At 42.8% G+C, this 24471-nt stretch overlaps 1 protein-coding gene across 7 annotated transcripts in view; it reads right to left on the bottom strand.

Annotated features, from left to right (window-relative positions):
- The window catches only part of BTBD10 (BTB domain containing 10), a 29311-nt gene extending 5060 nt beyond the window's left edge, over window positions 1-24251 (bottom strand). Inside the window, exons 1-7 of one of the 7 annotated variants that reach the window (XM_066552655.1) lie at window positions 23998-24151; window positions 23448-23481; window positions 22347-22465; window positions 17042-17200; window positions 2921-3114; window positions 1969-2254; window positions 252-354 (exon numbers count right to left, since the gene is read on the bottom strand). In XM_066552655.1, coding sequence (XP_066408752.1) covers window positions 252-354; window positions 1969-2254; window positions 2921-3114; window positions 17042-17142 — 684 coding nt within the window. In that variant the 5' untranslated portion in view covers window positions 17143-17200; window positions 22347-22465; window positions 23448-23481; window positions 23998-24151. Of the gene's footprint in view, window positions 1-251; window positions 355-1968; window positions 2255-2920; window positions 3115-9705; window positions 9966-17041; window positions 17201-22346; window positions 22466-23447; window positions 23482-23997; window positions 24152-24171 lie in introns of those variants that run through there. The other 6 variants (XM_066552657.1, XM_066552656.1, XM_066552658.1 and 3 more) reach the window with 6 other exon arrangements.
- Between the last annotated feature and the right edge of the window lie 220 nt (window positions 24252-24471).

Below are 24471 nucleotides of genomic sequence, written 5' to 3' on the forward strand. Positions count from 1 at the left end.
AAGGTGAACTGATTGCTGGTAGCAGTAATTTTTGGTTTCTTCCATGAGTTCCACTTTCTCTCTCCTTGACTGTCACATGTTCATGTCTAAGAAAAGGGGGTTCATAGCAAGCATCTTCCCCCCTCTACTAAACAATATAAAGAGCAGTATCTATGCCATCCACAAAATCTAGATATGCAAGTTGGGTTAAACCAAGAGGTTTTACTTCTTAACAGTGCTTGTCCTAACAGTATTTGCCCCTAAAAACTCACCAGAATAGCACGAAACACAGTAGAACCAATTCCTTCAGCAACTTCATACTCTCCTTTTTCATTGGGCCGTGTAAAGTTGTGTTCTCTGCCTGATCCAAACATCCTGCTCAAGAATGAAAGTAATTTGGGTTAGAATTCCTCACTATGGTTTTCTTGTTTGCAAATAAGAAAAATAAAATGCAAGAATTTGTACAGATACTGCAGGGGAAAAGCAGTGCATTCTGTTCAGTTGGGATTATGTTTTTCACCTCATGATCTGACGTGCCTTTTCTGACCACTCTACAAGAAATAATATTTAGAAAATCACAGCCTAACAGGATACAGGCTCAAGGCAAATAGTACATTCTTATTATAGCTACTTTTACCTCCCAAGCTGCTCCTGCTTACTGTCCTGCAGACTGGCATTGAGGGAAAGTGGGTTTATAAATAACCTGCATGCTGGAGCACTATTTCTGTATCTTTATTAACCTACTTTTCAATTGGCAAAAGATAAAATAAGCTTGTTCCTTGAACCAATCCCAAAGGGAGAATAACTCAGCATCACACATGCACAAAAAATCCAGTGCATTATGTGGCACCACTTACTCTGAGGCTGGGCATGGAAAAGGAAACTATTTCATTGCTTCTTTTCAGCTGATACACTTCCAGTCTGTCTGGATATTTATATGTATGCGTGTATTGTATAATATACAAGTGCTTTAAATCAATTATTTAATTCTATTGATTCTTACTTCCATTTATTTCTTTTGACAGTTTAGACAGAGAAGCATTTCTTGCTTTCTCTGTGACTCACCCAACTTTTCACAAAACAGGGATCCAAGGTACTATTTATCCCACATTGCAGTGATTTAAACAGAGCAGAAATTGTGTAATCACATTTATTACCTGTAATGTGGCAAGGAGATTTATATACGTGTATTTCAAATATGATTATATCCCTGTGTGCTGTGAAATAGCTGTATTTTAATGAAAAAGCCAAAATCCAAAGTGACACAGACAAACCTTTCTTTTCTGTCTTGAAGCAAGATTTTAAGTGGTGCCCTCTGCATTTGGACAATGCAAAACCAACTCGAATTTGAGCCAGTCAATTATGGAATCTTTTCCCACCAAGCAAACATGTTAAATATGTTGCTCATTATAGTTTCTACAGAAAACATTACAAATATATCGCAGACTTTCATTCAAGTGTTGATCATTTTGAGTATTCAGCCTCTCTGCTGAGTGGCTCAGGGCGGTTACACTGATTATTTGACATTTCAGAAGATAAATGGGCTGAGCTTGAACATTGTCAGGGTAGGCCCACTAAGCAAAATAAATTCCTTCAAGATTTTCCTCCTTGCTGTTTTGAAAGAGACTGTCTACACTCGCTATGCCACTTTGTTTTATGAAGCACCTAGCTTGAAAAATGAGGAAGAGTGAGGCGGATTGAACAGAGAAGCAATGCCCAGGAAGACAGAAAGAAATGGGAACATCATGAAATGGTAATTTATTTATCAGCTGTCATCTCTAGGTAATAGACATCTCTTGGCTTTCCTGCCAAAACCAGAGAACTTGCATTCAATTTTTACTTAAAGACATTTGTAAACTGGTAATATTTAACATTAGCAAGATCAGCTGCAGCCATATGAGTCCAACAGCTATTCAAACAGTTTAAATATCCAGCTCTCTATAACAGTTGGGGACTAAGGAAAAAACCAAAACCAAAAGAGATACAAACCTGCCCAACATTGTGTTAGGTTGTGCAGTGAAGATGGAAGGATCTACAACAAATCTGGTGTTGTCGACGATGAGCGTCACTCGCTCGGAAGTTCTGACGTTCCGAGCTCCCTCTTTGCCATTTTCATACACAAACACCATTTCCCCACCAGCCTTGCAGCTGCCATCTGAGCTAGACTGGCTGCTGTTCCTGCTGCTGGTGCCCATGCTGACAACAGAACCATTGGGGGATGTCTTCTGGGGCCGGGGGCTGCTGGGCCGAGATGAACTGTGATCCTTCTCACGATCTTTGGTGGAGATGAGGTGGAAGGAGAAAAAACAAGAAATTAAATTAGATATTGATAGGAGTCCTATGTAGCTTGTGTCCTTCTGGGCACAAAACACACCCATTTGAGAAGTTAAGTACAAATTATTTTGGTTAAATCTACTCTGGTTAAAGAAATCTTCAAAAATAACTGCCCATTTATGAGATTCCAAAGTCTGCATCACCTAGACATCAAATCCACCTCACCCTCCCCAAAAGTCTTTACAAAGAAAATTTACTACTCTAGTACTGAAAAAGGAACTCAACATGACACAGAAGCCATTGCATCACAGTTGGTGCCACAGCTCAAAGAAACAAACCATATTTTGTCACTTAGAAAAATCCCTATTTCCTCTATTTCCAAATACCTAGACCCTACAGAGTAAAGGGGATGTTTTCAGTCAATTATCTATAAAAATTAGATTGTTCTTGTGATTTGAACTAAATAAGAGCATCATGTAGGAATACACACAGCAGACTGGAAAAAAAGTTACAGCCTATCAAAGAAGGGTATTCCCAGCTCAGGGCACATGTAAGAAATCTGTATGTTGTGCCATCAACAAATAACACTTTTTATTGTATTCCTTTAACAAAATAGTACTCAGTTTTGGAGAATTTTAGTCCTGCAATGGCAGAGATCTGCACACACCAGAATGATACTGTCTTGTTGGTGAAGTGACATTCCTGATGCATGGAGTGAGCTGAGACTCTGCTCTCTCGTGGGACGAGTCCCGAGATCTGTCACTGGATCTGCGCCTGTCCCTCGATCTCTCGTGTCCGCCACTGGCCCCATGCAGGCTCATTTTGGTGTAGTCGATTCCTTTAGCTACACGGGATGAGGTGCTGAAAGCAGAAATAAGGCACAACCTCAGCATTTCTAAGTTTCAGAGACATTGCACAGCTAAATTTTCAAGGCATTCACACTCCATGGAGATGTTTCCAAGATTAGGATAATCCAGCTCCATTTTCTTTGTTGTACTCATGTTTGTATTGACAATTGCTTGGAACATTAAGTGGGCAGCAGGAATTACCTGTTTGCTGCTCTGTGATTTACAGAGACAGCACCTGCTCAGCTGAGCCTGCCTGTGAAGATGCATTCACACAAATATCTTTCAGAATGGGTAGGTCAAATATAAATGAGCATTTTATTTTGATTCTTACTGTTTAATTAAATGCTCTCATCAAAAATGAAATTAGAAGTTAGGGATCTTTTTTTTTCCCAATGTAACCTATTTTGGCAAAAACCCTCTCAGGCCACAGGCTGAATTTACACTTCTCCTGCAACCTGCCCTTTGCAAAGGTAGTCAGTCTTAAATGAGGGGACACATCAAGACACACCAGACAGGAGTTTGTTCCTGCACATTCTGTTTTAAATTTTCACTTATTCTTAAAAAGAACAATAGTAAGCCATACAACCCGGACATGAACTATACTATCAAAGCCACCTACCAGCCTGTCAGTAAAAAGTAGCGTATTTGTTCCAAACCAGCAAATTTAATATAATAGTTTAAGATGTTTTAGACTGTGATTAAGTTACATTACTCAATTTAAGATATCAATTACATTTTACAATTATTAAACCAACTAACAAAACTAAGCAGTTTTGAGATCCCACAACTTGGGAAAATTCCCAAGGAATTTTCCTACTCATCCGAACCCATCCCCTATTCAGCAACAACCAAACAGAGGACAAAAACGATCTAAAAATTAAAAATCAACATGCAACAGCTTTTGTTGAATTTACCAAAAATCCTTTTATCTTCTATTTATACTTTTTAAAAGAGACAAATTTATGTCTGGACAGCACAGACACGTCTGTGTCCTTGCATCCCACCAGAATTCCTAAAGCAGACCTTTGCTGTTTACCTTTCAAGTGTGGGCATGACAACACTCTTTATTTATGGGTTTAACTGAAGAAATTCCCAAAACCTCAGGTAGTGGATAACCCAGAGAGACACCTGCACAGCTACAAGCTCTGCCAGACAAAGCAGAGTCATGATTTCCCAGAGGAACCCCAAGGCCCCACTTGCTTGCAGCCTGCAGATCCCATAACTCCTAGCAAGAGGCCTGAAATCATGACTGCAGGAATGCTGTAGGAGAACAGAGAGAGCTAAGAATGATGGCCTGCCTGAGACAAGACAACCAATAGAAAAGCATTCACTGGACAAGCACACTGAGCAGTGTCCTCTTTTTAGGTTGCTTAGAAGTAATGATAAAAAAAAAAATCAAGGCTTTCTACTAGCATGAGATGTTGCAGTTTCAGGTTTCAGAGATTGATAAGAAGAGGAGCTTAACTGAGAACAAAAGGGCTGTGACAGATGAGTGTTTAGCACAAGGCAAGGAGTCAGAAATGTACCTCTCACTATGGCACACAAGCTTCTCCCTGCCCTGCTGGAACAAGGGCAGGATCTCCTGTTGACAGAGCACAAGTTTGGTGCAGAGGGAATCTACTGCAATCCTGTTTTCCGCCAAGCTTAAAATATGCTGCAGTAAGAAATGCATCTTTGGGATGTGGAGTCAGCCAAAGGTCTATTGAATCAGGGAAAAGAACTGCAAGCCTTGCTTCTGGCTGAAAACGCTCATATTTACAGTCCAAGAATAATGATCCAAGCACTTCCATTAAAAGGAAATTTCCTGAGGACTTCCAATGAAGTTCTGAAGGTATTAAAATTTATAACATTTCAGCACAGCTAACATGTCTCCTTACTTGTTTTACCTCTCTATTAAAGAAAGGCAAATTCTTTATTTTGAAAGTGAATTGTGCAAAAGTTTGAAAGAGTGAGATCTGCAAACCTCCAAACAAAGCCAAAAACAGTATCAACAATTTAGAAAAACCTTTGCACCTTTCCTTTGAGACAGATATACACATACATAATGTAACAATTTTAATAGATACAAAATATGCCCATAAATGATTAGAAACATGGATTACAGTCTCAAATTCAAGACCAAAGTCTAGCCCCAGTTTAAACATGACAATGTTCATTGCTACTACAGCTAAATTTCCAAAAAATTGTGATTTTTTTTTTTAAAGAAGCTCTGTATCTCATCTGTGCATCTTTATATTTGCATGCTATGGTATAATTAAGGGTGCCACAAAAGCGGGTGTGTATGTGTGGAATACTCAAACACCTACGTAGCAGTCTGGTGACAAAACATCTCTGCAAATCCCAATAAAGCCTCATGTGACCAGGCCTCTGTTGAAGCACAGCTTTGATCCTAGACCTGATAACATTTCCAACCATGCTGTGAGAAAACAGAGTTTTGCAGGTGTTACATTTTATAGTATCAAAATGCATGACTCACAGTTTCTCAGCAACTAAAGAGCTCTATTTGCTTTAAATAAGGGAAACACGCTAGAAAATGAAACTGAACCACTGTAATGGGATGCAGGCTTATCACACATTTTGGCAGAGCAAACACAAATTCCCCTTTAACAGAGAAGGCAATTAAAATGTGATTCTTAATCCAGAAAACCATCTAAAGCCCCATTAGCCTCCAAGCAGTGAGTCAGAGTTGCCAGTGAAGCAGGGCAAACCCTAGTTAATAATCTCCTCCAGGAGCTGGCAAGAACAGGTGCTACAGGAAGCGCCACTGACTCAGCTTCCTCCGGAGCCGTGCCCCAAGGAAGGGCCACGGCAGGCACAGCTCTACCTCCCCGAATGCAACTGGGGCTGCTTCTGCTTTGCTGCCAGCAGCCAGCAAGCCTGGAGGAGAGGGGCAGTGCTCAGAGATTATCCATCCTGCTCCTGCTGCCAGCCACAGCCATCCCTGTGGAGCCTGGGCCATCAATTCAGCTCAGCACAGCACACTGGAGAGAGGCAAAGGCTGCCAGCTGGAGGAGGACACCATCCTTGAATAGTAAATCAACTGCTTCTGAAACAGACAGCCTGGTGGATGCAGGAAAGGCTGTGGATGTGTCTGTTCAGACTCCAGCAAGGCCTTTGACACTGTCTCCCACAGCACATTCCTGGGCTGGAACAGGAGCACTCTGTGCTGGGCCCAGAGAGTGGTGGTGAATGGTGCTGCATCCAGCTGGCAGCCAGGCACTAGGGGTGTCCCTCAGGGCTCTGTGCTGGGGCCAGCTCTGTTCAATATTTTTATAGATGACATGGATGAGGGCATTGAGTCCTTCATTAGTAAATTTGCAGATGACACCAAGCAGGGAGCTTGTGTTGATCTATTGGAAGGAAGGAGGGCTCTGCAGAGAGACTTAGATTGGTTGGATGGATGGGCAGAGTCCAGCAGCATGAAGTTTAATAAGTCCAAGTGCTGAGTTCTTGGGGCCACAAAAATCCCCTACAAGGTTCCAAGCTGGGGACAGTGTGGCTGGACAGTGCCAAGGCACAAAGGGACCTGGGGGTGCTGAACATGAGCCAGTTGTGTGCCCTGGTGGCCAAGAGGGCCAATGGCTCCTGGCCTGCATTAGGAATGGTGTGGCCAGCAGGAGCAGGGAGGTCATTCTGCCCCTGTGCTCAGCACTGCTGAGGGCACGCCTTGAGTGCTGTGTCCAGTTCTGGCCCCTCAGTCTGGGAATGTTGAGATGCTCGAGCACATCCAGAGGAGGGCAACGAGGCTGGTGAGGGGCTTGGAACATAAGCCCTGTGAGGAAGGTTTGAAGGAGCTGGGGTTGTTTAGCCTGGAGAAGAGGAGGCTCAGGGGTGACCTTATTGCTCTCTACACCTTCCTGAAGGGAGGCTGTAGACAGAGGGGGTTGGTCTCTCCCACCAGGCAGCACCAACAGAACCAGAGGACAAAGTCTCAAACTGCATCAGGGAAGGTACAGGGTGGATATTAGGAAAAAATTTTTCGCCAAAAGAATAATAAAGCACTGGAATGCTCTTCCCAGGGAGGTGGTAGAATCACCATCTCTGGGTGTGTTTAAAAAAAGACTGGACATGGCACTTGGTGCTACAGTCTGGTTGAGGTGTTAGGGCACAGGTTGGACTCGATGATCTTAGAGGTCTCTTCCAACCTCATTATTCTGTGAGCCTGTGAATCTTCATTCATCTTAGTAAGAGCCATCTAAAATGTCAGTCTTAAATCTCATCACTGTTGAGTCACAGGTCACAAAAAACAGTTCTTTGATCTGTTGGATATGCAGCCAACAAACCTGAGGTTCCATGTGTTTAACAGCATGAGAGCTCAGATCAATGCTACCCTTAAATACAACTTTGCTCTACAATGAACAAGAAAACTAACATGAGCTTAAATCTGAACAAAGACAAAATACAGAGGTGGAGCTTAGCATGTCAAAATAGACAGGCATATCACTGGCTTTACCCTGTGATACCTGACCAGAAAAGCTCTGTCCCTGAGCTGCTCTATTGTTACTCTGAAAAAGGAGCTCATTTGTGGCCAGTACATATGAAAGAAGACCTGCGACTTTTATTTTCCTGTAAAGAAGCTTTAGAAGAAGTTGCAAGTGTTCAAAGAAAAAGGAAGACATCAGAATTACCAAATAATTTTAATCTATTTGACAGAAGGACTTGGTCACCTCCTCTCCTCTTCTGCCCCTCTAACAAAGCCAGTGGGTCAGAGGCTGTTTCTGCAGGGAGCACACAAAGCCTTCACTGCACACCAGCACTGTGAGGGACTAAGGACACACCTGGTCCCAGTGAGGAAGGATGACAATTTGGCATTTACTGGGAGTTCCACAGCTGTGCTGCTGCAGCTTCCATCCCATCTACACCAGTGGAGGTGGGATGGGCCAAAGCAGAGCTGCCCCGTTTGAAGAAGAGGCAGACAGCAACTCCTGTGCTCCACAGAAGCACCACACAGACCAGACACACCACCAGGACTCCTCCAACAGCAGTGGAACACTGCAAGTTCCAAGTGCCAGGCAGCCATGGCTGCCAGGCTGTATTCACCCCAGATCTCAGCCACAGCACCCAGTGGAGCCTGCACAGAGCCTGACTTCAAGCCTCCAAGAAAGAGACCTGAAGCTGCAAGGACCATCTCACCCTGGAAGGAAGTGTTGGCAAAGCCAGCTTTCGATGGATTCCTCAGCTGATGACCAGCACCTGCACTCTGGGCTGGGGAAGCCATAAGGCACTGCCCCAACCCATAAGCAGAATTTTCTCCTGCATGCTGAAGGACACATTGCATTTAATTTAAAAGTGTAAGAGAGGAAAAAAAAACAAAGAAAACACCATTTTAAACCCTCATCCCTTCATTCACTAAAGCTGGAAAAAGCCCCACATATGTAAGGCCACCTAGTACCCAAAAGTTTATGAAAGGAAGAACATCCTGCTTTATCAATTACTTTTCTACAGGGAAAAAAAGAAACAACCCCCCCCCACTCTCCCCAATAAACAAACCCAAACCAAAACAACTAAACAATCTCATGAATATTCATGTCTTTTGGCAATATTCACAAATTCAATACTCATTTTTCCCTGGTTTCAAAGGAACATTGGAACATGTGCACTACACCCATTCAAGAACTTTAAGGCAGTCATAGAAATTATTTTCAGTCATAGAAATTATTTAATTTAATTAAATTCCCTTCAAACAGGGATCAAGGAAGCTCTGTAAGGGAATGAGGCATTTTCTTTAAAAGCAGTTGCCTCATGAAGAAAACCAGATAAACTCAAGGTTTTATTTAAGCAAATCTATTTAATATGATGTGAAGGAGGGAAAAAAAAGTACCATGAAAATGGCAACTTGTCATACTGGTAATGCTTCCTATTTTTGTAGTTAAGGGAAGAGCTGTTTTTAAAAAATGTAAATGCTCTTCAATTAAATGATGCTTTGGAGTCATCTGTGGAAGGAGAGCTTCAGTTTGTCTTTATACATAACAACAGATTGCTTTGAATATATTACTAATTATTAGAAGAAGTCATTAGACTGAATTAATTCTACTGCCAAAACAATTAGCTTGTACTCCAACATAAAAGCTCCATGTGCATCCTACTGAATACTGCCAATAAATATACTTGTTTTATACAAGCAGCTCGTGTCTACACAGAATTATGGTGCTTAACCAATATATTTATTACTCCCAAACCCACCCTAAAACCTTAAATAAATGAAAAGAACACAGCAGTGGAAAATTAACCCAGACTTTTACCATTTCTCCCCACCCTCCATCTATTTCTAAAACTTATATTAACTCACCTTAAAATATAAACTTAGATCCATCCTTTTCTAGGGTGATTCCCATAATCAACACTTGCAGAATCAGGCTATAGAGCTTTATCTGTGCACTAAGTTACAGCTGCCATGCTCCGAGGCTTTAGAAGAAATCCCTTCTGCTCATCCTGCCAGGACTTACACAATGACAGCGCTTATGCCCCTCTTCCTCCCCCTCAAGCCTGTTCTTTGTCAGCAGACATTTCAATTGACCTGTGCACACAAAGGACAGTACTCTGCCTTTTCCTCATTCTTCTCCTGAATAATGCCCACACGTTATTCCTGTTAACAAATACGCACCTTCCTCTCGTGTCTATCAGGGAGGAAACACAGAAGCATGGGAACAATTTTGGAATCAGAGCACAAAGGAATTCCGTTCCTTCCAAAAAGGCAGTTTTGAAATCCAGATCAGCATCCTTTGGCATTACTTATTAAGTTCAGCATATTTGATATTTCCATCATATTTCTTCAGTAGCCCACGGCACCGTCAGCGAGCCTTACTTTTCCCTCCATCACATCCGCTCGGGGACGAGCGGCCGCCGCTCTCACTCAGCCCATGAAGCGCACTGAGCGCGGCGCGCTGCCCGTGGAGCGGGATTGTGGCGGAGCCTGACTCAGCCGTGCGTGCTGCGCGTTTGGCTGACGTGTGACCCCGCAGCTCCGCGGGCCCGCAGCCATTGGGCCGCCGCCGGCACCGGGCACGGAGGGAGGCAGCGCCGGCTGCCGCAGCTATGCCGGCCCCGCACCGGCCCCAGGCCAGCGCCGCTGCGCCGGCATCGGCCCCACAGCAGAGCCACGCCAGCCCCGGGCACGCTCCGGCCGCTCCCGCAGCGTCTGCCTGCGTTCACACTGAGAATGAATGCACCTGACACTCAGGCCATCAGCGCCTACAGCAAGGGCCTTTCCACAACGAAACAGCACCACCTCCATTTTTTAACTACAAGCGCCCCTTTTCCAGCAAGTTTAAGCTAGGGAAATATTACTCTCCTTTGAAATAACTTAAACATCGTTAGTGTGAAAAATGCATGTATTTTATGATTGCATTTTCGCAAATATTGAAATGAATATTATATGTGTTGTGTTAGAAAGTCATGCTGTATTAATTCTCTTAAGTAGTGTGTTAAATATAGTTTTAGGTTAAAAAAAAAGTTAAAATAGAAACTATGCTATGTAAGATACTTTTTTTACAGAAAGGACTCGCAGCGAGATAGCAGCCACAGGACACCTGAACCTTTCAGAGAAAGAGAATTTATTGCCCCATTATCAGGAGAAATGAACTTCTTCCCGCCTCGAAGGTACTGTTAAGATTTGGAGGAAGAAGATGACACTGACCAGACAGAATCCTGTGTTTGAATGCAATTTATGCATCATGTATGAGATGTATGGATATACAACAGGCTGTTGTTTTTAAGGGTTAATCCTCTGTTAACGTGGGTCCTTTTTCAGGCTCCTGCTGCCCAGAAAAAGGTACCCAGACTGTCTGTAACCCTTTGTTTCTATTGTCTCATATTGTCCTAATTAAAATTGTCCAAATTATTATTACTCTAATTGTATTACTATTTTTATAACCACTTTATTACTATTAAACTTTTAAAATTTTAAAAACAAGTGATTGGCGTTTTTCACAATTAGTATATAATTATATTAATGTGTACATTTACTGATCAGAAATCATTGTGCATTTTCACATCAACAGGTCATCAAGGTGAGCCCACCAAGCACAAAAAGCAACACAGCAAATAAATCCTCAAGTCCATAAAATTTTCTAAAGATTTTTTGGCAGGATGAGACACTAGGCACTATGAGACAGCTTTCTTTAAATGATTCTTTTTAGAATGTCTGCAGGCTGTTTTAAGGAGTCAAAGCACACTGGAGGAATAGCTTAAAAGTAAGTCCTACAATAAATAACAATCAAGATGTCGTAGGGTGGAAATTAAAACACGATGCAAGCTGAAGAAATGAGGAGGATTGTTCAGCAAATGACTGCTGTAATAAAGAGGGAAGTCAGTAGGAAAAACAAGAGACTTGTGATTAGAAAGGCAGGAGAACATCAGCACTCCAGGCTGAAGAGTCAGCTCTTTACACATGGAAGGAAGATTTCTGCTCATACAATTTCAATTACCCGAACCAGTGAATTTTCTCCTGGTTTTAGGGTCTTGTGATGGTTCACACAAGCACCCTCCCCATGCCCCAGGGGAAGAATAACCATCAACCTTGTAAGCCCTTTCTTCCCTTCAATATAAGCCAAGGAAGACATGGCTATAATAAGCTGCATGAAAAGCATGCTGGAAAAACCTCTCTCAGGCACTTTCTGCCTCTGATAGAAAAGTCCCCCAGCAGCAAGAGAAAGTACCCTGGTTCCCTAAATGGAGTCTCTTCTCCACAGCAGAATTAGGATGTGTTTTCTTCTTTACTCCTACATCAGGCAGAAAAACCATGCCATGGATGGATTGGCTCCCAAATCCCACAAAACCACCCCTCAGGACAGGACATGCACCCATGAAAATCTTATGGAGACCCAGCCCAGAAACCACATTGACTTGGGGCTCCATGGAAGGAAGCCCTCAGAAAGAATTCTCACTGCTTAATTTGGGGGCTGCCACAGGATCTTCCTTCAGCTCGAAGCAGAAACTCTGTCAACACTTTCCACCCTCAAAATTCTTTAATATTCACATAATTCTGGTCTTCAGTGGGTTCTCTCAGCCATGAGTAATGTACTTCTTAGTAATGCTGTTCCATTTCAGGAAAGGATCTCATGAGCAGAGTGTTCAGTTGCCAAAGGGATTTCTTAAAGCAGCAAGGACTTAACCTTTAGGAGGGAACACAGTCACACCTTATGACTTCTACCAAGCTCCCAAACACAAGACTTTCATAAAAGAATGTTATACCAATTTCTGCTGCATTTTCAACATGGAAGTTAAATAAAAATCAAACTAAGAAACTCAGAGCAATATTATCCACCTTAGACCTGGAAAGGGCTTCCATTTATTAAAAAACAGCTTTAGAAGTTCAAAAGAACTGGGACCAAACACAAACTACGTAGCCATTACAGTTTCCGTTCTCAGAGGTACAAACAATGAAGTGTTGTCCATAAAAAAAATTCTAGTTCTGAGCATAATCACCTCTAAAGTGCTTTGTGTCCCAATTAACTGTGCCAAAGTCCACCACAAATAATATCTGACAACATTTGGGAAAGGCAATTTGGGTGCTGAAGAAGTTCAGGAGGATTTAGTGTGTGCTTTAGCCCTGGAAGTCGCTAGCTTTCCCTTCTCAGCAGTGTCGATAAGCTGTCATTGCAGACATGAAGGATGTCAAAAGGGAAATCAAAAGCCCAGTCCTCACAACTCTAAGATCACTCACTATACATTGGGTACCTTGCAGAAGATGAACAGAATGGTGTTTTTGAAAGCTCTCACTGAGTGCAGCCCATTTTTCTGAATTCCAAGACCAGCTCTCCCCAGCCCACCTCAGTTTCTCCTCAGGGCTTTCCATCCTGGTGCCTACAAAGCCCTGATGAGGAGATTTTGATCTGCCAGTGCCAGGCTGCAATTAGGCATGTTTGCAGAGACTGAAAGCAGGTGATGCACAGTATGACCTGAGCCCCTGGTAAATCAGGCCTCATTATTTTCATGACATGCCTTGTGCAGGCCTGCCCCATGCTGAAAAATATTCAACTGCAGAAATCACAGGAAGAGAAATAAAACCCGTCTCACAGTGGAAAACAGATTATACATTCTGATATCCTTCCACAGATGAGAAAGGAACTCTTCTGGTGATGCTTCATGTACTTCACAAAATGCTGAGACACGTGGTACTTCCATTCACAACCCATGAATGCATCTTCCCAGCAGGCATAAACAATATTGGGGGAAAAAATCCCAGCATTTAGCATCTGCACAAAAACTTCTCATCTATTTACAAGATTTAAAAAGCAACTGAAGATTTTCCAAGATCCAAGAGTCATGGCAACAGAATCAAAGCAGAATCACATTTTGTTCATAAATGCAGTAGTGCAGGCAAGACTTTGGATCTAATAATATCCAAACAGAATGAACAAATAAGAAACTGTCAAAAGGGACTAAAACAGAAGCAGACTTAGAAAAATCCAGGACAAATCTTGAGGAGGCAAATTTAAGCCAAAGGTTTTTCACTGCAACTCTAGAAAATGCACTCAGTGCAAGAGAATTAGAATTAACGTCTTCCAACAACAAAAATTCCAACGCTATAGAGAAATCACAAGTATGTAACTAATAACTGATGAAAATTAGAATAAAAAGTACAGAAAAGCAATATCTAATAATGAAATGAATTCAGAGACCATTTATTTAAACCTTCACTACTATTAATTCAATGTATGGTTCCTGAACATTTTCTTCCATCTTATTCAGGTACTTAAATAAAAAGCATCTGCAAGAATTTTCTGTGACAGCTTAGACAAACAAGACTGTTTGTATGATTATTTAGTCATCTCTAACACCATATAAATTCATCCTGACAGGCTCTGCAGATTTATACCAGGGATCATATGCATTATATTTTTAGTCCTAATTTTCCACATCTCTCCCTTCTGAATTTTCCATTCCATTGCCCATCTCAGAACAAGTAAGAAACAGGAGGAGAGAGAACAACAGTACAACGTGGCAGGTTTATAAAACTGGACACTCACTAAACTAGAAAGAACAGGATATAATGCTGACCTGTACAAGGATTCAATCCATTCCCCTTTGGACAGTTCTGCCCCTTGTCCTTGGCCCCAAACAGACCCGTGGTTTTCCTTGCTGCCACACAAGCCCTACACACAGGGCTGCTCACAGGCCTAGATTATGTTTTCTATGAGTCAAGAAAATTATCTAAGCTATTTTAAGAATGTTAAGGCTGAAGGATTAAACACTCCAAAGCACCAAGAAGTGACAAGCTAAGAATCTATCTCCTATATTGCTCCTTTGTTGAGATTATTTATTACAAAGCTCTTATTTCACCATTATGTTTTCCAAACCAGAAATATTCTCTTTCTTGATGATAACAAAGTGTATTTTGAGTAAGACAAACAAGACTGGAGTACTCAAACCTTTTAACATAACAGTTCTAGTTATACTATTACAATTTGTGCTTCCAGATGCATTTTTCCCCTCACACTGTATTTTTCACATAGACTTTCACTTGTCTGGATGAAAAAGTCTCAAGTCAGAAACTACAGTAATATGTCCATATTCAACCACACAAAATCCAATTATTTTGTTCAGGCTTTTGAATAAAGTACACCATTTTCCAATAATTAGATTCTCTGAAGTAATCCAGTGTCTCAAAGGAATAAGGTAACAAAATATTTATCCTTTTTTATCCCTTATTCCATTACAATGTCAAACTATTATTTAGATTCTCATTCTCAAAGACTTCCAAAACCACTTTATTTGGGGAAAAAATTTAAATGATCAGATGTTAGCTTGAGTTCTATATCCCTAGCATACAGTTTCCATAAAAATGCCGTTCAGCATTGGAAACAAATTGTGTTTTGCCAGAAATATGTCCAATAGCTGCAATTATCTTTGAGGCTTCCTACCTTTTGATGTGTGACCCTTGAATTCAGATTGCATTAAAAGATCAACAGTAGCTTTTCTGAAAAGCACAGGCCATGGATGTCCTTGAGTTAACTCCTACCTGCATGAAATAATCTTTGCAGAAAGCTGCAGAGCTTTTTATTGAAACATTTCTCCAGCATAGATAATCCACCCCAGACCACACACGGTCAGACATGTGTCCTGTTCCTCTGGGTTGGATTTACCCAGCTGCAGCTCCCAGCTACCACACTTTAGTTCAAACTTGCCTGCTGACTACAGCTCATCACCCTCATTTCTGTGACTGATCAAGAAGTCATTCTTTTACCTTTGGGTTCCTCCCTGTCTCAAAGATACTCAGTAGCTTCTGGACCTCCAGGGAAGCTGTTGATTAGAGGCAATTCTGAACTGCTGACACCAGACTTGCAGTAACTCCACTGCCCACATGTTGCTGGAGACTTGTGATCCGCGCTCTCCCTGCCGTGGCAGTGCCATGTCCTTGACAGGTGACAAACATGGCCATGTCCTTGGCAGGAGACAAGCCAGGCCTGTGTCCTTGGCTCCCTGCTGATTGGGTCACACAGAGCACCTGGGGGTTTGCAGGTGTCAGACCCCTCAGACCTCGCTGCCCCTTTCAGTTCCCAACAGCCCCATCACGGCTCATCTGTCCCGGAACAGCTTCAGGTTCTGTTCCAGAACCCTGGTCACCACCTGGACTGGGCCCAGCAGGAACCGTGGGGGCACTGCCCAGCCCTCCCTCCACACAAAGCCCATGCCACCCACCCTGCTCACTGCCGAGGCTGTGCCACACTGCAATCCTAAAAACAGAGCTGCATCAGCCACCCCCAGACACCAGCACCTGAATAAAAACATCAGTTGCACAAAGCTACACTCCTCAAACCTACCCAAAAACATCAGCTGCATAAAACTACACTACTCAAACCTTCCCTGAATAAAAGCATCAGCTGCATAAAGCTACACCCCACAAACCTACCCTGAGTAAAAAAATCAGGTGTATAAAGCTACACCCCACAAACCTACCCTGACAAGAAGCACCAGCCACCCTCCTCGGGTCTGCCTTAACCACTCCATTATTCACAGCATAGGCCTCTAATTACATGGGTCTCCCTGTGAGCCTTTTAATTACTGCTGCATTCTTTTGTCCTGCCCTCTTGAATTTCTCATAATCATTCAAGAATTAATGGCAGGAAAATAACCCACAGTATTAATTGCCTAGAGAATACTTTGGACAACACTTGAGTCCAGTTTATCTGCATCTATACCAGTAAAATGTGAAATGAGTTGCTGGTATTGAATATGCTCCTTAGCTCTTTCCCTACCATCTTGCCAGTAGGAAAGCTTGAATAACTAACAATTTTAGCTCATTTACAGAGACATTTCAGTTATATTTAGCACTTCTAAAAGGGCAAAGTACTTGAAAGATACACACTTATTTGGATGCTTAAATATCTTTGCAGCAATATGTTTCTTGTCATGTATTTGCAAGGTGACTAACTGCTTTGCTTAGTTCATTTTTGAACACTGTACACTGGAAAAACACTAATTAATTTCATCATTTTGTCAAATCAAGAAGCATTTAAAAAAAACATTCTTACTGTGAGGGATGCAGGCAAAAGCAAGATATGACACAGAGCTTAACAAAGAAAGTGCTACAGAGAGTGATACTAGCATGCAAGCAGCTATTAGTTCTCACCATGGACTAGTTGCACATATTTTTAGGGATGTAACTCCTAGCAAGCACACCCAAAAAATTCATATATTTAATCACTCAACCAGTGTTTTGATATGCACACAAGGCATTTAGGTTTGCTTTTTTTTTGGTGTTTTTTTTTTTTTTTTTTTTAAGGACTAAAATGCAACCCATAGCAAAACAAATCTAAGCACAGATTGGGGAAGCTGACAAATCAGGTCAGAAAACACCTTTTAAAATAATTAAGAAGCATTCTTTGAAGAAGAATTACAACGTTTATGACAGGACTTGCCACAACCAGATACAGTAGCCTTTAGGATGGACTTTGAGTGTAGTTTTTGAGATGCAATAGATGGGACACAGCACCTACCTTGAATGTTTACAAAGTTTACGAGGTCTATTATGCAATTTCCGATCCCAATTCTCTGGATCACTGGAGTTACTGTCATAAGGATGAGGCCGTCCTGCCATTCCACTGCCAGCTTCCTCACACTACTGCTCTGAAAAGCACACATGCAGCACTCACAACCTACATTAAGAGAGCAGTGTTTACCTTTAAGTAATGCCACACAGGAAAAAAAAGTCAGACATGCAGAATTTAGTGTTGTTAGGTTTTGATTTTGTTAATGCAGATTACAGAAAAACAGGATACACTGAAGCAGAAATTGCGTGACAATAATATTTTACACATTTTGCTGATACCTGCACTAAAAAGAGTATTTTGTTATAAAAAAATATAGTTCTATAAATGCTGGCAGGCAAATTCAATTTTGCAACAATTAAATTCACTGTGTCCAAACAGAAAAGTCACTGGTTATAAAACACAAGACAAACATATCATGATTTTCTTTCAAATGTATAAAGTTAATTCAAAGGAAGATCCCAAGTGGAGAACAGAGACCAACAGTTTTACAATTTGAATGGCTGACCAAGAGGAAAACAGAATTAACATTTACATCTGAGTCCTCACTACAAAATGGAATTAACAGCAATCCTTAGAGACACTCGATGTGGTCCAGTTTCACTGACTTTTGCAGAGAAGTCACAAAAACTTAATAAAAATAGATACAATAACCACCCTTGCTCAAGTGGGGTCTGATGTTATGTTCAACTCCCTTCAGAATTCTCTCCTAGCTCAAACCACCCTGTGACTGTCAGCAGAGACAGCCAATCTCCACAGACTGGTGTTCAATCATAGCTCCAAGTGACACTTGTGGCAACAGAGCTGGAGAATTCAGAACGACCTGGTTACAAAAACTATAAAGCAGCCACAAGTGAGCAGCTGGTGATTGCATAACATCTGGAAAAAACTGAATTACAGATAGATAAACCCTCCTAGTAATGGGAAGTCTATTATGTTTCTTTACAATTTTAAGCTACATATTGTAGAAACATTGTCTCTCTACCTCACCCCACCCTTACATACTTGTATTACAGTCAATAAAACTTCTCCCATGTGGAAGTGAGTCCCAAAGCAACTGAGATCTCTTTAAAACAAAGTTACTTCTCAAATAAACTGTCCTTTAAGTCATGGAAAATGAAATAGCTCTCCTGGCAAACATAGATTCTCCTAGCTAAATTTAGACCCAAAAGTTTTTATTACAGGGGAAGAAGAGAACAAGCTTCTTAAAAATGTTGGTTGAATCCAAGTTTTGCCTTCATGTTCAGTTTTACCCAAGCAAACAGGTTTAATACAAAGTATACAGTCTTTACCACAGGGTTGGGTCTTTTTCCTGTTACAGCTTCTATAATTAAATGCACTTTGATGGGAAGACTCCTATGGTCAGGTGTCCATATAGAGTCAGGAAGAGGAAAAACCATTTTATTTAAAATTACAGGAAATACTCAACTTTCTCATTAAAAAAAATAAAAAAATCCTGATAAGCATTTCATTGTGTATTACCTGGAAAGTCAGATTAGCAAAGCACAGTCAATATGTGAGGATATTACACAGAGAAGGTTGTAGGATCTGCACACATTTATCAGGAGAAACAAGGAGAAACCTACAACCTGTGTCAGAACAGAAGAAGTGTTATTAAGGAGACTAGGGGAAGGGAGGCTGGTTTCTAAACCCAGGAGCTGTGCTTCCCAGCCGGGGTGCAACACCAGGCACAGGAGCCCTGGGAGAATAAAGACACTTTGTATCCTGAGCTGAAACAAACTGTGTTCATTAGCTGGGGCCTCTGCAGGCAGGTACACAGCGAGCCCGGCTGCCCATGGCAACAGCAGCCTGCGCACACCGAGCCAGGAGCAGCAATGAATGGCAGGGACAGCCCGGCTCCCACTGCGCCATCACCCACCTCTGCCGGCCCTGCTCCCGCTCCAGCCTTCGCCACAGCACCACAGCAGCTCGTGGAGCATCCCACACTCCTTTACAAGCTTTCCTTTCTTTCCACAAACCCTCTCTTCCCTTTCAAACCATCTAAGAGCTTTAGAGACACCTCACCCTCTCAGGTACGCGCCAAAGCAGGTGCCAAAGAGGCACCAGCACCCAGTTCTGATTCTCTGCATAGAGGCCAATATTTGAATTTAGCTTTTGTACTCAGAAGATGTGCAAAAGCAGCTGTTTTTATGAGAACTGCAGCTGAAAGGCCAATTTAAAGCGATTTCCTTAAATTGTCTCACACTCTCTGCCTTGTCCCCTTCTTTCTTACAATGAAAGTTCAACAGGAAGATGCAGGTCCACACACACTTCAAGGCAAAAGCCTGTTCAGAGCAGGATCAGCTCCTCCACGTGCTTTGCTCTGCAGCTCCACGCAGAAGCCCTCACAAACAAGAGATGCCAGACAGAAACAAACAGATGGAACTGCTTCCCATGAACAGCAGCACTCCCAGCTCCCAGCACACAGGGAACCCCAGCAGTGCCACTGATGAAGTGCCAGGCTGGCACCCAACTCAGAACCAGGGCACACTAATGGAAAGAAGGGAAACAATCCCAAGTGTCCAAAGCTACAGCTCGTGAAACTTCTTGTCTAGCTCCAAGCATGTCACACTATGAACATGTTCCCTCCATCCTCCACTCCAAGGCCCTCAGCAAATTAACACTACTATAAAAAACAATTTGCTGTAACACAGCCAATTTTTTCTCCTTGACCACTGCTGATAGTGCTTTTGTGCAGATTATAAATAAATGTACTTCTCAATTTTAAGTTTTAACAAACCTTTAGACTAAAGACTATAAGCAAAGAACTCTTTTGTTTTGCTCTGTTGAAAAGAGTTTCTTTCTCCAATTAGAAAATGCTGTATAAACTCTGAAGTAACTAACCAGTCATCCTGATTAATATTTAAACACTTCTGCAAACCCACTTTTTCCTGCAGCAAAAAATAATGTTTCAGCTGTGGTTTGTTTTTTTGGGGTTTTTTGGCATGGATTCACAAGGCAGGCAATAAACAAAGCATGTTTTGAGGAACATTCTGACCTTGTGTACAAGAAAAATCCAAAAACAATCCCTGCAAGAGTACCTGGCCCCAAATACTATTTTAAACCTTCCATGAAAACAAGGAAGCACATCTGAAATGCTGGTGAAGGTGAAAAGGCACTGGGAGCACATGAAATAAAGAATCAAATCCAAATACCCTCAGCAGATCACACAACACTGGCCTACTAGCCAAAGTGGTTGACATTCTGATTAGCTAATTAGTAATTCTCCAGGTGTAAAGAATGATTTCATACCCTTCTGCAGAAAGCAAATACTCCAGAGAATCATCACAGGGAATAATAGGAAATCAGGAAGCAGACTTTAATTTTCAAAGCTTTCAGCACAGACAGCTAGAACACTTCAGATTTACTAACATCAACTTGAAGCCAGAATCATCACTAATTTATGAAAGTTGCAGGCTACTGAAATACAAGGGAATTGTAAAGACTCAGTGGGTTTGACAAGTGAAAGGTCAATGTGGTAGAGCCACCCCAGACATTGCAAAGTACACTAATTAAGGTGTTTACAGCACTACTTAAGGAGCTCATGAAAGGATAGGTCATACACTAATTTGTGATAGATGTTGGACAGATTATTTTTGATAATACTTAGAGCATATTCAGTTCTGTGCCATGACCAGATAGAATGCACAAAGGTTGCTGAGCAGATCAAGCGAGATTCAGCCATCAGGTGCTGGACAGAAGTGGACATGCACTTCTGAGAGATGCAGGACTTGCATTTTTCAAGGCACTGCAGGCCAGGAGGGGGTAGAAAATGCTCTCTGGAAATCTTTCAGCAAAGAAGTAAAGCTAATCAAAACCAACATCAATGCATTTCCAGCCAGCCAGTCACTATGTAATTGCTGAGGATACCTGTAGGCTGCAAAAATCTGGAGTCTTACTAAAAATGATGATTACAGTACCCTGCAATTTTGAGGCAGAGAGCCAAGATGTCTTCTGGCCACCAGCTCATCAGGTAGAACAAAGATCTGATGGCTGCTGCTGTCAGTACTGAGGAAAACATTCAAATAACTACCATGTAATCTACCAAACTACCAATAACTACCAAATAACTACTTCAGGCATCTACTCAGCTCTGAGCTTTGGTCAGAAGCATTTCCAAAAGCAGGACAGGTTTCAGAAGTTCCTCTGCTCTAACCTGTTCCCTGGAAAGGAGACCCAGGATAATCAGGAAGCTCCAACACACAAGTCACCAGCAAGGACAAAACTTGGCATTAGTTGTGATAAAAAAACTTCAAGGCTCAGATTAAATATTTAGATTTTCTGTAAAGGTTGACAGTCTGCTGTTCACTGCCTCTACTCATCAAAGCACAAAAGCAGCAGCAACAAAAAGGAACTTCCAAGTCAGATTTACTGGGAATGCAAGCACGGTGACATTACATCCTAATTAAGAAATCCAGTTCAAAGGACACATGCTCATAATGCAAACACCACATACCATGGAAATCCATACCTGTCAAGTGAGTTTCTTGCAAACTAGTGCAGACACCAGTCACAATTCAGCCACATAAAATAGCTTTATAAATCATCATCACTGAAATGTTATCAAACTGACACTGATTAAAGCACAGCTCAGAGACATCCTTTGCAATACATTAACACAGGCTCAACATTAACACAGCACATCAGGATTGAAGCTCCTCTTAATGAGCAAGTGGGGAGAAAAAAAAAAGGAAAAAAAACCACCTGAGCAGTTACAGGAAGCTGGTGGTATTCCTATCTACAGCAGCATAAACAACAGATATCTAGTGACCAGCCTGCAAGCTTTAACTTTTTAATTCCTAAGGGGAACAGGATGACAGAACAGCTGTTTGACACTGGAAGCCCAAAGAGCAAGAGGCAGATGACTGCCAGCTCCCCCTCTGTACTGGGCTCATTGTGGGAAACCTGCCCAGCTCCACCTGTACAAAGCCCAGTGGATGGAGCAGCTCCTCTCTCCAAGAGCAGAATCGTGGCTCTCAGTGCAGCAAAAGGAGCAGAACCCAACTCCTTGCACTGCCACTGGCCCCACCAACACAGGCAGGCACAGGGCTCCATCACACCTGGCACCAGGGATGAGATGCAGGGCACCAGAGCAGCAACCACATTTCCTGAAGGAACAAGCAAGGTCTGCACCCATGGCTGTACCCAGAAGAGACAACACATCTCAGCGAGCAAGAAAATTCATACACACAGTTTTTCACAGCTGAAATGAAGTCTAAATTAGCTTTTATAGGTATTTTAAAGAGATACATACTTTCATGGATAAGCAACGTTGCTAAAGGAAAGCTGTGCTGAAAGGAACTGGCACAGAGGGAGCCTCTGATCTTTGTGTATGAATACAGGACAAAGCAGCCCCAGCCTGAAGCACACAAGCTGCAAAAACACACAGTTTATAACAAAGTGACAGAAAACCCAACAGTGATGACATCTGTTACTAATTTAACACACAATGTCATCCACACATCAGCTGTTCACCATTTTCAAATGCAATTGTGCCTAAAAGGAAAAGTGGGCTTTAAGAAGGAATTTAATGTGGGATGTGAAAGCTGCTTTAGCTTGCCGTCTTTCTTAACCCCCGGGTTCCCTGGCATTAACACACAAACACAAACATGCTGGAAACACTTCCCAGAGCAGCCTCACACAGCACCATCTGCACAGAGGGCAATGACAAGCACAGGCAGGATGCATGATGAGGTTTGGAGACAGAAATGGTACAGATCCAGGGGTAATACTCAAAGGCTTTTGGCAATCTGGGTATTAATAGGAAAAGAAAATAAAATCTCTGATGTTTTGCAAGAGACTCAGTCCAAGACTCACTGACAGACCTGCGAAACACAGTGCAACAGTCTTCCCTAACCACAGGGCAATGGATAAGAAAAAAGGAAAAGAAAAATCATCCAGTTCCTTTTGACTGTACTTGTGTTCAAGCTATAGAAATTCCAGGCATCCAACACCAGATGACGCAGAGACACGTGTTTCAGCTCAGAAAAAAGATAACAAGTATGCACCACCAGGTTATGAACTCTCAATAACGAGGTTGATAATTTGAATTGCTTCTCTGGGACACTAGGGTTCTCTGGCAAACCTAGCAGGAAAAGAAAGTATCTTCCAGGGAAAGGATCAACAAAGGTGAGGCAACAACAGTGCTCTTCAAATGAATCACTGAAGGTGATCCGTGAAGAATACAGGCAAACAGAAGTAAGGAGAACAGTGTCAACAGTCAAAAGGCTACTGAGAAGCCAGATTTTAAGCATGTATTCAAATTTGTAAGAGGCAGCCAACAATAAAGAACAAAAAGACACAAGGCTCAACCACTCCTTTGGACAAAGAAGCCAGACAAGTGACAGGAACAAACCTGGGAGAGGTCTATGATGAGCTCGATCCAAATTCTGAAAGAAAAGGGTTCTAAAGTGACACATTGGATGGGACCAGAGATGAAGAGGAAAAAGATGCAGACATGGTAGCTACAGACAAAAGTGAATGTAAAGAAAAACAACTTATGACAGGCAACTGCAACAAGTAATTGTACTATGACAGATTTATCGTATAAACAGCTGATATTTTCTACAAATAAAATATGGTGACACCGAAAAAGAATCATAAAGATACTGGACTCATGATGAAATCGTTTGAGAGGATAAATGACTGCTCAGGAATTACACGACGGCTGTCAGGCACCACCACTGTCTCTGTACAGGCCTCACAGCGACTGCAGGGGCTACCGATAAACAACACAAGATGAAAACCGGGGATTGCAGCCGTGCCCAGCCTGCTCACGACACAGAGCAGCCGAGGCACGGGGCCGATCTGTCTGCGGGGCTCTGGGGTGCGAACCCCGCGGCGCGGCCGCCGGCAGCAGCCGGGAGCTGCCGGAGCCCCCTCCTCAGGAGACACCCCCGACCCACCTGGACGCGCCACCTGCTCCGCGGGGCTCGCACTGCGGGATCTCCGGCGATCCCAAAGGCTCTGCAGCAGGGGAAGCGGCGCCGGTCCGGCCGGCGGGAGCCCCGGGATGCCGGGCTGAAGGGTGCCGAAGGGTGCCGAAGGCCCGCCAGCCGCGCTCGCCCGCCCGCACTCACCGGCTCCGGCGCGGCCGCCTCCCGCCGCCGCTCCGCCAGGCCTGGCACCGCCGCCAGCTCTCGCGAGAGCCGCCCCCGCGCCGCGGAGGAGGCGGTGGCAGCGCCCGCATCTCGCGAGACTCGCGGGGCGGGGCGGGGCGCGCGCGGGACGCCGTTGCCAGGGAGCTGCCGGGGGCTCCTTGAGGGGCCGTGGCCGCGCCGGGGAGGGGGGTGAGAAACCTGCAGCCTGTGAATAAAAACCCAGCGGAAAAATACCGTGGAGAGTGAAATGAATTAACAACCCCGAAATCTTGACAAGTC

This window comes from Molothrus aeneus, chromosome 6 (genome assembly GCF_037042795.1).
Source record: "Molothrus aeneus isolate 106 chromosome 6, BPBGC_Maene_1.0, whole genome shotgun sequence".
Taxonomy (NCBI): domain Eukaryota; kingdom Metazoa; phylum Chordata; class Aves; order Passeriformes; family Icteridae; genus Molothrus; species Molothrus aeneus.